Source organism: Podarcis filfolensis (genome assembly GCF_964270895.1).
Source record: "Podarcis filfolensis genome assembly, chromosome: 13".
In the NCBI taxonomy this organism is placed as follows: domain Eukaryota; kingdom Metazoa; phylum Chordata; class Lepidosauria; order Squamata; family Lacertidae; genus Podarcis; species Podarcis filfolensis.
In genome coordinates, this window is record NC_139615.1 from 14270006 (window position 1) to 14287333 (window position 17328).

The following is a 17328-nucleotide window of genomic DNA, read 5'->3' on the forward strand; positions in this document are numbered from 1 at the left end:
CCAGTTAGTGTTGCCAGCACTGAACTAGATAAGCGCAGTAGTCCGACTTTATGGCAGGCAGGTTCCCAGCCTCTTCACATGTGTGCTCCTTGTTCCTGGGTTACGCTCACTATTTCTCTTTATTTGCTCAGTATCTTAAGGAGCTCTAATGTTCAAGGAGCTCAGGGTGGCTGGTATCATTTCTCTTCCTCCCTCTACTGTCACCCTCACGAGAGCGACCGGGCCAAGGTCAGTTATGACCCAAGATCTCACTGGTCTCAAGGAATGCTGGGAAGTCCTCTCCCCCTAGATAAGCAGAGCGTCCTTGCTGGACATGGTGCTTTCGAGCTGTTTCCACCAGCCTGGGCATGCTTTGTAAAAGCAAGGCAAGCAGCAAAAGATGACCTTGATCTTTGGAAGTTTCAACTGTGGGAAGGAAGAGGCCAAGGTCAATGAGACAGAAATCAGAACAAAGTGATACGCACTTGAGGTTTCTCTGTACGTGATAATGAAGGCTTCGGGGATTTAAGAAATTGCCTTATCCTTCTGCTTTCAAGCCCTATTCATCTTCAAGGCTTCTGCGCATATCTATGTCAACAATCTTATTATTATTATTATCATCCATTTTTGGCAAAGCAAGTAGTAAGAAACAGGAGTGAGGGGTGGGGAAGGCAGAACAGTCTTGCGCAGGAGGGGTTCAAAACTCAAATGCCAAGGACAGTTGCCACGTTCCTCCCTGTGCTTGCCATCTTAGCCTGCTTTGGTGTCATTTGCCAGCAGTGTCTTGCCATGTGGATTGGTGGCAGGGAGGTGTTTTCTTCATGCCATTACAGAAAATTCCCACTGTCTTGCAGGTCGTCCTGCTGTGCGCAGGCAAATGGAGCGGCTCCTTCTACGTGGCAGACCTCTTCTGTCTGAACATGGGGTCTTTAGCTATGTAGCTGTCAGAACCTAAAAGTGGGCTTAAAAAAAACCAAAACACTTCCTTTTTTAAAAAAAACAACTTCCGCCTTGCTAGTTTCACTTTCCGATGGGCAGGAAACAGCTTAACCATGCCCAGCCCATGCGAAACGTATCAGGGCTATGGGGATAGAGGAAAAGGGGTGGGAGCATTCATTTGTATATTCATTGCCTAATGTGATGCTCCATTTTGACTTCTCAAGAGTCATGTTGGCATAACTTAGGGTTGCAGCTTGTCCTTGGCATGCAGAGGGTCCAATGTTGAACTCCCAGCATCTCTAGTTAAAAGGATCTCTAGCAACCAGGTTTGGGAATCACGCCTTTTGGAGACTTTGGGTTTAAGACAGAAAGAAAGAAATATTAACAAAGATATCCAAAAATTAAACACTGCAGAGGGGAAGTTTGTATTGGGGAGGTCCAGCTATCCTTCTGGAAAGCTAGTCTGCCATTTCTGATGGTTCTCATTGAGGAGCTCCATCTCTCCTGGCAACTGCTGGGTCGAACTGCAACCTTTGATCAATTCAGGGTTGATTGATTACAGACCAATACAGACACTTCCATTTAACTGAGCAACACAGAATTTTTAAAAAGTTTTTTCTTAATGCAGTTACAAAAGCGACAAGTGGCAGATGCAATATTCACTCTCTAGGCAGGAGTGGGAAGGCTGTTTTTGCACAGTGTTTGTTGTGAGAGATGTGTTCACCATCAAAGACCAATGGAAGGATGCCTTTCCCCCTCCAGAACTGTTTTTTTCCCCTTCTCGTTGTTGCATGCAGATGTAGGCAATTGACTTGATATGACGGGTCATTTAAAAACTCATTGGATTGACTTAAGAATTTTTTTTAATTGTGCGGCTGTCCTGCTTCTGAGACACAGTTTGGAAGCAAATGAATGAAAACTTTAGCTCAGGAATGAAGACCCTGTGACCTTTCACATGTCTTGTGAATGAACCCCACCCCGCGCCCTTAATAGCCTGTAATGGGTTTTTACCAGCCAGCTAAGAGGCTGGTCTCTTGTGTTTCCAGGCTGGACGCAGAAGAGGAAAACCCCTTTCTTCACAGCCAATGCACAAAAGCAGGATAGTAGCCTTAAATTACTTCTACCAAACAGGATGGCAGAGCTGAGAGAGAGAGGCTTCTCTTCCTTTGCACAGGACAGAAATCCAAACGTCCTTGGGAAGGAAGGGAAAGATTTGCCTCTCCACCTCCACCAGCCCACTGAATTTTTGGTGGCCTGTGGCTATTAGCCAAGTTAGGATCAGTGTTTGCCTGAATGTCAGTTTGCTGGGAATCCCAATTGGGAAGAGTTGCTGTGGCACTCGGGTCCTGCCTGCCACCTTCCTGTAGGCACCTGCTTGGCCGCTGTGAGAGCAGAGTGCTGGACTTGGGCCTGATGCAGCAGGACTCCTCCTACATTAAGTACAATCCCGGATGCGGGTGGCGCTGTGGTCTAAACCACTAAGCCTCGTGGGCTTGCCGATTGAAAGATCGGCGGTTTAAATCCCTGTGATGGGGTGAGCTCCTGTTGCTCTGTCCCAGCTTCTGGCAACCTAGCATTTCGAAAGCATGCCAGTGCAAGTAGATAAATAGGTACCATTGCGGTGGGAAGGTAAACGGCGTTTCCGTGTGCTCTGGTTTCCGTCATGGTGTTCCATTGTGCCAGAAGCATTTTAGTCATGCTGGCCACAGGACTGGAAAGCTGTCTGCAGACAAGCACTGGCTCTCTCGGCCTGAAAGCGAGATGAGCGCCGCAACCCCATAGTCGCCTTTGACTGGTCTTAACAGGCCAGGGGTCCTTTACCTTTTTTATATATACAATCCTGGATCAACCCACCAATTCTAAACCCTTTAGCCCTGCTAATGAACGATTGCACACAGATGTGTTTTTGCACCCCCGCCATCTCCTGGGCTGACTTCTCCCCTTCTGCCGCTCTTCCCCTCGCCCCAGGTGCTGTGACAAGCGGCTATGGACGCACATTGACCTGAGCCGTCGGAAATCCATCACTCCCTCCATGCTGAGCGGCATCATCCGCCGGCAGCCGGCCAGCCTTGACCTTAGCTGGACCAACATCTCGAAGAAGCAGCTAATGTGGCTTCTCAACAGGTTGCAAGGTATTGTGGGTGTTTTGTGGGGTGTGTGGGGTGTGTGGAGGAGCACTTACACCCCCTCTGCTAATCAAAAGTCTCAAGGTGGCGCACAATGATTTGAAGTTAGGCAGTGGTTTCTAGTGAGCGGCAAAAACGGCTATATGAGCACACAGCCCAGTTGCAATGCTGCTGCTGGATCTCTGGGCCATGGCAGGTCTTGGCGGAAATCACCCCAGCCTGCAAACACCTGGTGTAGCAACTGGATGTTGTGGCTTAGAGGGAGCGTCTCTTTCAGCTTCTGTTTCCCAGCAGCCAGAGGCTCTGGAAGGAGCAAAAGTGCTTACAGACCTACACACCCCGCCCTGGTCTTCAGATATTCAAGTTACTGTTGTTATCTGAATAAGTAGCTCAGTTGGTTAGAGCGTGGTGCTGATAACGCCAAGGTTGCAGGTTCGATCCCCATAAGGGACAGCTGCATATTCCGGGTCCCTTCCAACTCTATGATTCCATGATTATTATTTATTAAATAATTGCAGGGAACCAGGCAGAGGGGCTTCTCAGTAGTGGCACCCACCCTGTGGAATGCCCTCCCATCAGATGTCAAGGGAAAAAACAACTATCTGACTTTTAGAAGACATCTGAAGGCAGTCTTGTTTAGGGAAGTTTTTAATGTTTGATGTTTTATTGTGTTTTTAATATTCTGTTGGGAGCCACCCCGAGTGGCTGGGGAAACCCAGCCAAATGGGCAGGGTATAACTAACTAACTAACTAACTCACTCCTAGGGCGGTACACACACACACACACACACACACACACACACACACACACAACACATAAAGAAAATGAGAACAGGAAATACATAATACATAAACAAAAACAAACCAATAACACCCCCCCCTCCCACAAGCACATTTAAAAGGCCATAGAATGTTTGATCAGCCAAAGGCCTGGTTATAAAGAAAATATTTTGCCTGGCACCTAAAAGGCAAGGCAAACCTCCCTGGAAAGAGCATTCCGCAAATGGGGAGCTACCACAGAAAAGGCCCGTTCTCGTGTTGCCACCCTCCGGACCTCTCATGTAGGGGACACACGAAGAAGTGGCTCCCTGTCGCTAACTATCTGGGCCTCAGCAAAGTCATTGAGAAAGTAAGCCCAGCCAGAAGTAGACTTGAGTTGTCAGGGTTTGGCATGTGGCTTTCAGGACTGAGTAGTAAAGAAGTTTTTGGGTCTTTGTTTGTTAGGAGGTGGGAGATAATTGGCTAAAGGGAATGTCTGGTGTCCAGAAGGGGGACTGTGCCTAGGCTGTACCACTTTATTTTACTTCTTTAAGGCATTTGCATCCTGTTGTACAGCACAGAGAGGCTTTCAAGGCACCTTACAAAAATTATCACAGTCAAAATGATAGCCGTGTTTGGTATCGGGATCCGAAACGTCCCCATGGCGACAGGGTTGTCCAGGTGGCATTTCCTGCCTTCGGCCTTGGTTTCCTTGGCGATGTCTTAGGAGGGCGGCCTGATTGATTCAGGGGCAGACACTTCCGATAGAGGCGGGACCTCACTTTATGGAGTGGTCCCTCCCCATGCAACGGGGGGGGGGGGGGGGAAACACTAATACTTCTGCATGGAAAACCTGTGTGGTCATGAAATTGGGATGAAAAGAAGATAAGAAGTGAGTGGGGATGTTTTGGAGATATATATATATATTTATGTGTGTGTGTGTGTGTGTGTGTGTGTATGTATATATATATATATATATATATATGTGAGGAAAAACTGCATGACCAGGAAAGGGGTTCCCTCTTAATCTTCTCCTTGACACCTTCATGCCCCCCCAAATGTACTTTGTTTTGAGTAAAGGCACCCACTGGATGGGGTGGGGGGAGTCCCCGCACCCTGGAATGAACCATGGTGTCAAATCCCTGGGTTTTTTTATAATTCTTCTTTAAAGAGTAAGTTTCTAGCATTTGAAGAACCTGCGATATAAGACAAAACATTTCCCTGCTTTTTCAAAATGAGAAATAAGCCTGCTTCCTCTTTCAGCATTTTACTTTACAAACAGGCGCCCCAGGAAAAAAAATCTGCTTCTGGAGAGGAGCATTGAATCAGGAGAGCCAACCCTCCCCCCCCCTCGGAGTTTCACGTGGAACAGCCCAGCCACAGGTGTCCCACTTCAGTGAGCCACTCTGCCTTGAAGCAGGAGGTGGTTTGGTTGGGTGGGCAGCAGGTGGAGGAGATGGGGAGCCAGGGTCACGACCCAGGAGACGCAGGTGCAAGTCTCCTACGCTCCAGCCTCTCTGGGTGCGCACAAGCCAGTGGCCGCCCCCCCCCCCAGTCCTTTGCCTCCAGGCTTCCTGCCCTCTTGAGGGTGGGTGTGAGGGACTTGGCCTGGGTATATTTTTTAGTCTGAGGCAGCACTCGTAACTTCTCAAAGGAAGTGGAGGGGGGACCAGCTGAAGGTGCGGAGGAGAACCTCAGTGACAAAGTGTCATCTCCTCATCCCCCCCAGGCCTCAAGGAACTCATCCTGACAGGCTGCTCTTGGTGCTCCGTGTCGGCGCTCAGCACAGCCAACTTCCCCTCCCTGCGGCTCCTGGATTTGCGTTGGATCGAGGACGTCAAGGACTCTCACCTCCGCGAACTGCTGTTGCCTGCCCCGGATGCCAAGCCGGGTAAAACGGGGCGTGCAATGGGGTGGGGGTGGAGAGGCCCTTTGGGGAAGGGCCCGCAGCGGACTCTGTTCCTTTCCTTCATCAAACTGCAGGCATAAAATAATGGGTTGTGTTCCTTGCTCTCCCTGCAAAATTCTTCCAGGACGTTAGACATCATTAACTGTATATTACTGACCTGCAGGTTTCAAACAATTGCTTAAAATTTGCAACCAATCACGTTCCATCCTGATTCGTTTTTTAGGTACCAGGGGATTTTTTGTTTCATGCGGTATAGACAACAGTCCTAGCTAGCTTCCTCTGGAAATACTTGCTAAGAGAAGGGGATTTGTCTGTACTTAAGGTGATCCGTAAAAGTGGGCATCTTGCTCATCAACCTGGAATCTTATTTCTTTATTTTTTTAAAATACCACACCGTCCATTGCCTTGTTTCTGGGGTGGGTGCTTCTGTTTCAGGGGCAGCCAAGGCGACGCCCTCTCGAAACTGGACTACAACGCCCATCAACCCTTGCCTTTGGCTCAGCCGGCTGGAACCGATGGGAGTTGGAGTGCAGCAGCTTCTGGAGGGCTTCCTCAGATACAAAATCTGCAAATGCCGTTGAACAAACCTCAAACTGCCACCCTTTAACAGCAGCTTGAGCCGGCCGCCTCCAAAAGGGATTGCGCCCTCTGGCCTGGCTGCCCTGCCTAACTCGTCTGCTTCCTTCCCCCTGCAACTGCCAGGCCAGACCGACAGTCGGGGTCGGCTCCAGAATGTTTCCGAGCTGCGGCTCTCTGGGCTGGACATCACGGACTCCTCGCTGCGCTTGGTGATCTGGCACACGCCCCAGCTTGCCAAACTGGACCTGAGCCACTGCAACCACGTGGGCGACCAGTCTGTTAACCTGCTGACTGCTGCTAACTCCCCACTCCGAGAGACCCTTGCCGAGCTCAACCTCGCTGGTGAGTGTCGGGGATTTCCTTCCTCTCCCCGAATGTCGTTCCTCAGTCTTCTCTCTTACCAATTTTGGTTTGTCTCATTTATATTCCACCTTTCCTCCAAAGAGCTCAAGGTGGCAAACGTGGTTCTCCCCCAGCCCATTTTGATCCTCACAACAGCCCTGCGAGGCTGGTTAGGTTTTTGGATTTTGGATTTAATATCCTGCTTTAGACCTGAAGGAGTCTCAAAGTGGCTAACAATCTCCTTTCCCTTCCTCTCCCACAACAAACACTCTGTGAGGTGAGTGAGGCTGAGAAACTTAAGAGAAGTGTGACTGGCCCAAGGTCACCCAGCAGCTGCATGTGGAGGAGTGGGGAATCGAACCTGGTTCACCAGATTACGAGTCCACTGCTCTTAACCACTACACCACACTGGTTGACTGTCATAAGGTCAGCTTTGTTGGCGGGTGGGGATTTGAACCCTGGTCTCTCCCAGGCCATAGTCTGACACGCACTACACCATGTTGACTCTCTCCTGGTTGCTCTGGTACCAATCCTTTCCTGCTCTTTAGGCAACTCTTATCGTAGGTCTCCACCACTTAGGACGTCCCTACTGGCCCTTTTTGGGTCTTGTGCTGCCTATGCAAGCCTCAGTCGTCTGCCCCCTTCTTTCCCTAGCCAGATCTGAATGTTGCAGGGAATGGTTGTCCTTAAACAAGAACAACAACAACAACACAGATGTAATTTTTATTGTTACCTCCACCTAGTCCCAAGCACAGCCTCAGAACTTCCAAGTGTGGCTCAGGAAAGAGACAAGAATGACTGTTTCTCGTCAGGAGACAACGCAAAGAGCAGCTAGACAACCTTATCAGTGTGTGCTAGTTTTACAAGTTCTTAAACTATCATGGCTCCCAGCCATCCCCCCAAATCCTAGGAATTGTAGTATGTTCATTCTATGCTGAGAATCTAATTAGAAAGACCAGTTCCCATAGTTCCCTCAGCCGATGAAATTACTATTAGGCCTATTAAATATGTAGTGAAGATGTGCCTTCCACCCTTAGAATAAGTGAACGTAGATATTTCCTATGCATGCCACCTAAAAAACCCCCAAAAACTTACATGCCACAGGCATGTTCGGTGGGTCTTTTGGCTTGAAAAACTCCATTCCCGAGACCTGATTTTTTGCATCCCCACTTTCAAATTTCCCTGGATTCCAGCGAGCTGCAAATTTAGCGTATGGTTTGTTTCTCCATGCTGAGATAGTAATCTTGCCTTGTTGGAGGGTGGAGGCCTGGTCCCTGTTCCTTTGAGAACGAACCTGCTTTCCCCACACCAGGGGGGATCTGAAGCAAAACCTTTATTCCTGACTTTTGACCTGCCTGTTCTCCCTTTCCCTACCCCTTCTCCACAGGGTGCAACCGGCTGACAGATCAGTGTCTGCCCCTTTTCCGCCGCTGCCCGCGCCTCTCCCGCATCGACCTGCGCACCTGCCACCACATCACGCCCGAGGCCTGCGCCCGCTTTGCCGAGGACTCTGTCTCCAACAGCACCTCCGTCCCCCCGGCCCCTGGCTCGGCGCCTCCCGGGCCTCCTTTCCGTTGCCCTGAGGAGAAATTGCTGCTGAAGGACAGCTAATACCCGCCCTGGGGTGGAGGCGCAAGGGAGACTCTGCCTCGCCAGTCGGACAAACCGGACGCGGACTCTGAGAGAACCTTTTTACTTAAAGCCATGCACTGAACCGGAGTGGCGTCTCCACCCCCCTCGACGTGCGCAGCTAAAGAAGAGGGGTGGAGGGTTGTGCTCCCCCCACCCCACCCCACCCCACTCCCCACCCCTGCCAGGGTGGGGGTTGGCCGCCTCTTGCTCCACCCCCCCTCGTTCCAGGACAGAGCCACGGAGTAAGTGGGGCCTGGGGTAGCCTTGTTGCTTTACAATGCTGGGAAAAGGCGTTTTCCTCCTCCTCCCATCATGCACTGCGTCGTACTCTCCGCCCCCGCCCAACCCCAACCTGTCTGTGCCGCATTCGGTACCATGGTCTCTTTCTCTCGGGGTGAGGGGGGTTGACACACAGCCTTGAAATGCTGGCTCAGGAGGAAGGCAGCTTATTTTATGGTGTCAGGTTATTTTTCTCACTCCGGCCCCCTCCCCGATGCATATGTGCACTCCAACCTCCTCCATCCTGCCCCCCACATGCTGCCTTTATGATTTTGAAAGTGCGCGTGCCTGCCTGCCTGTCTTTCCCCCCATCCCTCCCCAAGCACTCATTTTTTCAGTGCGGCTTTTACAAAGGGTGGGGCAGGGGAGCCAGGCAGCTGATACTTCGATCCCTCCTGCCCCCCCTCACTACACACCCACTGAAATTCCGTCCGCCCCACTTCCACTGGGAGGGCACAGGCCATGGGTCGCCACGCATATGCGGGGGCTGAATGTGCAGGCGGTCTCCCGCGGCCCAGATCTGGACCCCGTGTTCCTGGCCCTGCAAGCCAAAACGATAACATCCCCCCCACATGTGCGCACATGGCAATCCGTACACATGCCGTCTCCGCTGCTGTATTGTTTACACACGCACACACAATCGACATACACGCATGCGCACGCAAGCTGTGTGCGTGGAGACTCCCCGAAGAACGTCCGTCCCACACTTGCCTCCCCGTCTTTAGTCCCCAGCCACCGCCCCCCCCCAAGTTCACTGGTAGACCATGCAGAGACTCAGAAGCTTGGGATATCCTTCCCAAAAACGCTTCGGATCCACCTTGTATGTCCCTGTGTGGAAACGCACATCAGAAGGCTGCAAGGGAGCACGCAAGGCCAAGTGTGACGTGAAACGTCCCGTCTCTCTCAGCGCTATCCCTTGTGCATGCAAGGAGCTCGTAAGGAGGGTGCGCCTTGAAAGTGCCACGGCCCTTCACATGTGCGCAGGCAGACGCGGCGCCTCTTCTGCTGCCCTCTGTCTGCATAGCACAGCTCCTAAGGCCTCCCCCTCAGGACACCATTCCGTACCGCAAAGGTAATGTTGGAGGAGCCACGTTGATAAATTAAGACGAGGTGCATCCTCCCTCCGCCTCCAGTCAGACAACTTTGGGGGTGTCGCTACCAGGAGAGCATAAAAAGGTGGCCGCTTGCACCAGTACATGTGAACCACGCACCAATTCTCCACCCTCAACCCCCCCCCCAAGCACATATCCAAACAGCCCTGCCTGCTGCCACCCCCCTTGTGTATTCCTCTTCCATCCCATCCTGGCACCTCCGCCTACCATTCCACTCCAGCAGTATTTCCAACTTGGAAGTCATGATCCTTCCTTTCTATCTGCCCCCCCCTTCTCGGCCAGTAATGTGTGTCTGTGTCAGCCCCTGGGGGGGTGGGGGGCAAGCAAGATGAACGGCTGTCTTGCTGTGCTTGATTTTTACTTTTGAAAACCCCTCCCGGGAGAGGAGATGCCGCTGTCTGCCCTGACGCCCCCCCCCCTTCTCTGCCAGCCCCTCAAACCCTTGTCCCACCCCACTTTCCTTCTTTGGTCCATAAGCTTTAATAACCACTTTTAAGGGAGGGGGGAGAGCAGAGAGCTGCGTTTTCTTTCCCACAGCACCACGCATGTTGGGCTTGGGTAGCCTTGTCTTAATTCTGGTCGCCCTCCTCTCGGCCGCGGAGTTGTCAAACTTGAACACACACATCTCCCCCCTCCCCACCTCGGTTGCGTTTTCTTCCCACCCCCGTGCTCGTTCTTTCCCTTTTCTAAAGAGCGTGGTGGCAGGAGGAGGAGGAGGAGCAGTGGGGGAAATACTGTAGAAAAAGGCACGAAAAAGAATGTTCCGGACCGAAGACGTGCCTGTTTGTCGGCCATTTCTTGGCTCCCTTCTGCGGCGGAGGTGGGATTGATGCGGCAAACGGGAGCTCCTCTTCCCTTCCGCCACGCTGGCCCGTCCCGTAAAGGGAGGCTGGTTGCAGCCGTCCAAGGTGCCCAGCTCTGCTCACTGAGCCATTTTTGCTTCTTTAGGTTTCCTCCCAACGGGGATGGGACTCGGCTGGGTTTCGGGAGGGAGAGGCGGTCAGTCGTCAGCGGGGGGCATCATCGCAGGTCACCCGGATTCCCACAGCTGGGGGGGGGCCCTCCCTGCCGGCCCCCCAACCCAACTTTCTCGTTACAAAGATTTCCCGGAGCCCCTTCTCTTCCTCGGCCCCCTTCCCCTCCACCTCCGCCTGGGTCCTCAGAGGGTGCCGCCATCATATGGGGAGGAAGAGGAGAATTGGCTTGAGGCTGGGTTGGGTGGTGGTTTTTCTTATTTTATTTTATTTTTGGTCAAATCAGTAACCATAACTACTTCTTTTTTTGTTTTTTTTTTTGTTAATATATACTTGAACGTTCATTTATTACTAAAGCATTACTTGAAAAAACACACGCAGCGATAGGTTGTGGAATCGGAGGCGAGGTTTTCGGTGTCTTTTTGTTTTTTTTAAGGTTCTGTTGGGTGCTTTTATATTGTTTTAAGAAAATCGGTTTTCGTCGTTGCTTTTTTAAAAATTTCATTTGTCCGTGGTGGTTTTTTTGTGTTTTTTTTTTTGTTATTACTAAAATCCTTCCCTCTCACTTGATTAGCCAAAGAGGGCCAAGGTATCTTACTTTCTCCCCTTGCCCTGCTCCCTTCTTTTCTGGATTTCCCCTTCCCCATAGAAGAATTTCCCTCCTTCCACAGTCGCCTCTTAGAAGCTCCTAAAACAAAAAGAGTATTAAAGATGGTGAGGAGCTGTGGGGAGGGAGGGGGGCTAGGGTACAACGGAGGCAAGTGTGGGGCAAGGAAGGGAGGTCAGTATTGTGCATTTATGGGGGGGGGGAGGGAGAAGATCAAACAGTCCTCTCTCCCCCCCCAACATCCTCAAAAAACGCTAACTCCCCTTTGGACACAGCATAAATGCGTACCACTTGATTCCAGAGCTCACCCTCCTTGGTGCAAATGAGGCCTGCTCTTGCCACAGCAGCCTTTGCTCTGTTGCTTGTCTCCTCGATCTCAATTCCTCCTCCAACCAAAGGAGACCCGTACACTAAGAAATGGCAATTTATGGGTCTGGGTTTCACTGTGTGCTTTATGGATTGTGGAGGATGGGGAGAGGCAAAAACACGTAATGTAAAAGGAGTGGGGGGTCACACTCCCCGTGCCATGCGGTGACCCCCACCCCAACCCCTCGGATTCCCTTGTCCAAACGAGGGGTACGGAGGTGCTGTTTTCAGACATATCGTTTAGGGTTTTTTGTTTTTTTGTGTTTTTTTTTTTTAAGAAAAGAAAATATTTGTTTTTAATGGATGTTTTAACTAAGAAAAGAAAAATACCTCAGGTTTTAAAAGAAACGGTGAAGAGAGCGAGCGAGAGAGAGAAAAGCGAGAATTGTCATCTAAGGGTGCGCTACTATGCTACAGACTGCTGCTTTGGGTGGGGGGCTGCGAGGGGTGGGAAGTCAGATGAACCCCAGAGAGGGGCAAAAATGCTCCCTTTGGACAAGGAGGGGGGCTGCAGGTGATAAGCCCACCCCTCCTCTCCCCCTTCCCCAACCACCCATAATTTCTCCCACCCGCAATCACTTGAAAGGCAAATGAGCATTAATATACAGGCAGCTGTCTCTCAAGCCTAAACGGTTTGCTCCTGGAATGATAGAAGAATATGGGGGATGCATTTGCTATCACACCCCCCCCCCCCGCAAAATGAAACAAAAACCCTTTCCTCCCACCCCACAGATGTAGCCTCCCACAAAATGTTCCAAGGGATTTGCCCCCCAAGAGGTATAATACGGAACGTTTTCTGGTCACTGGCGTATTGCATACACAAAACCCCTTCCCCCAGTTTAGCGGACCAAAGCTATATTCCAGCTCCTCCTCGTTTCCTCCCCTCCAAGGTGATTTTATCCATCTTTGGCTACAACTTTTAAACTGCACACACAGCCACGTTTTTTCTCCTCCTCCTCCTCACCTGTATCCACCGAGACAAAGATAAGCCCCGGGGAGGGGAGGTGGAGGGGAGATGGGAGAGAAAGAAAGAAAAAGCGAAAACTTTAAAGAATCCACTTTGGAGCAATGTGTCTTTCGCAATGTTTGACCTGCACATCTCTGTCCCAGACCCCCCACCCTTTGGGAACTGCTCGGATGCCGGGGAGGGGCGGGCGCGAGACCAGGTTCCAATCTGAATTTCAGGGGTTCTATTATTGTACAATAACTGTTTGCTATATAAACGAAAACTGAAAAAAAAAAATCAAAAAAAGGAAGTATGTTTTGGTCTTAAAAAGCCTGTTTTTCATTATTTTCCCCCTCCCCTGGTTTTATTTTCCTTCCGAAAGAAATGTTGCGAATAAAAAAAATGTTGGGGTTTTTAATTAATTTTTATTATTATTATTATTTTCAATGGGTTCTGTTTTATGGTTTCTGGAAATATTTTTTTATAAACTCTCCTTTTGTTTTTTTTAAAGGTTTTAATTTGTTTTTATTTTGCGTTGGTCTGATAGCCGAGTGTTCTGGGGGTTTTTTGGAGGTAGGGGGTTGTCAGCGGAGAGAAGGGGATTTGCATTGTACAGTGTCTTTATTAAGACAGGTGCATATCTGACACCTCGAGATGCCATTTTCCAGGACTGAAACTGGCGGCACCTTTCAGCTTTGAATCAGAAACTATTTCATTTTAGAGTGTGTGACTGTGAACTTCGGATGAGCTCACCTGTTGTGTTTCTGTGTGAGTCGCTGTTCTGAATGTGCCCCTTCCTGACGGTCAACAAGCCTTTGTCTCTATACCTGCAGCAAAATTAGGTGGTAGAAAGTCTGTACCAGGTGAGACGGGAGGTCGAGAGTAGAACTTCTGAATGCACTCATTTATTTATTTTTTAAAAGAATTTTCTGCAAGTAGAAAAACTGGCAGGCAAAGGAGCTCCCTTCCTGAGATGCTAGTTCTTTACTTGCAGGGATTGATTTAATGCAAAGAACACTAGAAAAACAGCCTGAAGTGGTTCAGTCCGACCAACCACCTCTCTCTTGCTGCATTTGTAGTATGGCACAGAGAGGCTCAAAAAGGCACCCCAAGATGCTCTACATTGTTTCCTTTCCCCTAGTAGATGAATCCTAATTCTGTCTGGTCTCTCCACACTGAGGGCGATTCTGCTCTGGTTTAGTCCCTTGGGAAGTTTCAAAGGGGGAGGGTGCACAGTTTGGACTGTGACTCATTAAAAGATGCAGTGGGCAGCTTCCGGGGGGCGGGAAGCGTACCTTGGGCTCACAAGTAGTTTAAATTTCCCAAGGTCACCCACTGATCTTCATGGTTAAGTAGAGATTTGAGCTTAGATCCAGCATTCGAACCCAGTACTGGCCCAGGGCCTTTGGGAATTGCAGGCCAATACATCTGGAGGGCAGCAGGTTGATAAAAGTTGCTGTAGCCGCCAAACCACACCAGTTCTTGTTATTTATGTAATCAATTGATTTATATACCACTTAATGCGAAAGCAGGCTTCAACCCAGTATAAAAACCCGCTATAAAAACATAGAAACATCTTTAAAATACACAATAAAGCAATACCATTTGTTTTATTGAAACAGGAGTCTCTGGTCGAGAAATTCCTGTATAAACCTATGGTACATAGGTATATCAAACCTATAAAACATGTGTTTACTTTGCAGACAGGCTTTATTTTGTCATTGAATCACTCACATACATAAATAAAATATTTAAGCATACGGCCCAAACAGATGATCAGGATCCCAAAAGGAAAATCCTAATGAAATGATTCCTTTTTAATCTTGTAGGCCAGCTAACTTCTTCCACCCACCCCCAAGTCTTATTGCAAATGCTGTGTTTGAAACCCCTCTGTTTCCAAAACAGTTTGTTACACAGCTGAAGGGGGAAGGCACTGGTTATGGTTGAGAACAAGGTTTGAACGTTATGGCTGGCACAAAAGGAGAAGGACCTGCAAACACTCCTGAAGACCCGGTTTCAATCCCTGATACTTTTGTTAAATAGGAAGGAGAAGTAAGTTGTGTGTGAGCCTGACGGGACCAGGGTTTCGCTCCATCTTTCTTGATGCTGTTCTGCATTATTTTTTAGCCCCCTCAGGTCTCCATAGCTAGGGTTGCCATATTTGAAAAAGTAAAAAACCAGGACATCCCGAAAGTTGTTGGAGGTTGAGCTGGAAATACGGCAGCCCTACCACAGACATAATCCAGGGCACAAGACTAGGTGTGTGAAGATGGTCTGACGGTAACTTCGAGTTTCTTTGTTCTGACCTGGAAGCTTTTAGCCAGGTACCTTCTTCACCTGACCTGCTCTAAGGTTATTGATGAAAAGAGATTCCTTTTCTCCACTGAATTCCCTGCAGTTCCGGCTTTCAACCACTGCTGGGCAGTGGCACACAGGGCCGATTTCCCCACATTCGATTCCCTCCTTCCACTGGTTTGAATCCTCTCGCTGCTCAATATCCCTTCCCTTCAAGGGGTTTTGTCTGTAACGCCCTCGATGGATCTCATTCCGTTCCACGTTTCTTCCCCTTTCAGTTTTTTCTCCTCTTTTATTACAGTGGTACCTTGGTTCTCAAACTTAATCCGTTCCAGAAGTCTGTTCCAAAACCAAAGCGTGCTTTCCCATAGAAAGTAATGCAAAATGGATTAATCTGTTCCAGACTCTTAAAAAAACAATCCCTAAAACAGCAATTTAACATGAATTTTACTGTCTAACGAGACCATTGATCCATAAAATGAAAGCAATAAACAGTGTACTGCAGTCACACAATCAATCCATCGGTAGCTGAACTGGGATCCACACAATCACAAAAACGAAACAAAAAGAGCCGCAAAAACAAAAATGCAAAATAAATAGCAAAAACAGACAGACCTCAGCGTAACACTCAAAACGGAAGTGTGGCACTCAAAACGGAACATATTTGGCTTCCAAAAAAAGTTTGCAAACCGGGTTCCAAGTCTTTTGAGTACTAAGGTGTTTGAGAACCAAGGTACCACTGTATTTGTAAAATTAAAATTGAATGTTCTCCTTGGCTGTAAGGGTGTTGAAAATTGCAGCTCTATGAGATGTAAATTACAGTTCCCATTATTTTAAATGCAATGGCGTGCATGCAGCCTCATGGGGGGAGAAAATATTCTGATGAAGCTGCCCATCTGGCGGTCCCCAGGAAAAGTCTGGCCAGTGGCCTGGTCTCCATATCTAGTAGAAATAGCGCTGCCCAACTTCCCCTTGATGGGATGCAGTCCATTCAATTGTCTCAGGATTTTGCCATCTCCTGCCCCACACCCTCCCTTCGCTGTGGGGCAGAGATGTAGAGCGGGCCTTTGCAGCATCTCCCAACTGACCCCCTTGCCCTTTCCACCTGCTTTGTGCCCCATCTGAAGTGACTGCGCATGAGGGAGGCTTGTGACTGGCCGCAGGTCAGCCTTGCCGGCTTGCAGCAGGCCTGACGCAGCACATCTGTGGTCAGATCTCTTGGTTTTAAAACCAAACGACGCGACTTTAAAGCAAAAGTTGGCAATTTTTAATTGGGACAGCAGTGCTGGGGGTGGGGGTGGTTAACAAACAGAGAAAATAATAAATTTATCCCAATAGCAATCTCTGTGTGCTTAGGTATAAAAATCAGGGTAATTATTGTTTTTTAAAACCACATGTACAACAAGCGTACAAACATTGACTCAAATGCTAATCTAACCGTAGGAAATTATCTGGGTAATGTATAAATATGACATTGTACTGCCATAAAAGTACAATGCTCATAATAAAAAACCAATGGTCTGTCCCTGTGACATTAAAAGCAATAGCTTAACGTTTCGGTGTACCTGTTTCAGAGCAAATATTTTGCTCGGCATTTGGGTGACAAACACAGTGTTTGTAACACAGCCAACGGGGCACCCCAAAATATGGAAAAACGGTTAAGTTTAAAGCTGAACTCCTATACAGTGGTACCTCAGGTTACATACGCTTCAGGTTACAGACTCTGCTAACCCAGAAATATTACCTCGGTTTAAGAACTTTGCTTCAGGATGAGAACAGAAATTGTGCTCTGGTGGCGCGGCGGCAGCATGAGGCCCCATTAGTTAAAGTGGTGCTTCAGGTTAAGAACAGTTTCAGGTTAAGTACGGACCTCCGGAACAAATTAAGTACTTAACCTGGGGTACCACTGTATGCCAGTTTTCCCCAGCCTGGTGCCCACAAATATTTTGACTGGCAGCCATTCCTCAGCAAGTGAGTCAAATCATGAAAAGATTTGGTTCAGTTCCTGTTTAGGGTTCAGCTACAAATGAAGTTCTTCCAGGCCAGTTAATGTTCAGCAACTCCTTCAAGCACACTTGACCATCCAGTTCAGGTCAGGTTCACCTGCTCAAATGTAAATATAAGGCATGTTATTTATAATGATTTTTTTTTTGGCACAGTGATAAAAACCAAACATGCCCTGTGTTGCTGGTGTGGCACTGCTGTGTCGCCTCACGTATGTGTTGTATGTTGACCAAACCTCTGCCCTAAATGAGAAGCCAGCCAGCCTGCTCAAGTCTCTGTTTAATGCTTCCCCTCCCAGAGAACTGGTTTCATCTGACGTGCCTTTTCTGGTGGAGCCAAGGAGAGTCCCCCATAGAATCATAGTTGGATGGGACCCTGAGGATCCACTAATGCAGGCATAAGCAAAATCGGCACTCTAGATGTTTTGGGACTACAACTCCCATCATCCCTAGCTAACAGGACCAGTGGTCAGGGATGATG

General features: G+C 48.9%; 1 protein-coding gene across 3 annotated transcripts in view; it reads left to right on the forward strand.

Annotated features, from left to right (window-relative positions):
• Nucleotides 1–12967, forward strand: part of FBXL19 (F-box and leucine rich repeat protein 19) — a 33374-nt gene extending 20407 nt beyond the window's left edge. For all 3 annotated transcript variants that reach the window (XM_083584164.1, XM_083584166.1, XM_083584165.1), the window contains 4 exons: nucleotides 2887–3050; nucleotides 5533–5694; nucleotides 6415–6633; nucleotides 8021–12967. In XM_083584164.1, coding sequence (XP_083440290.1) covers nucleotides 2887–3050; nucleotides 5533–5694; nucleotides 6415–6633; nucleotides 8021–8244 — 769 coding nt within the window. In that variant the 3' untranslated portion in view covers nucleotides 8245–12967. The remainder of the gene's footprint in view (nucleotides 1–2886; nucleotides 3051–5532; nucleotides 5695–6414; nucleotides 6634–8020) is intronic.
• The last annotated feature ends 4361 nt before the right edge of the window (nucleotides 12968–17328 follow it).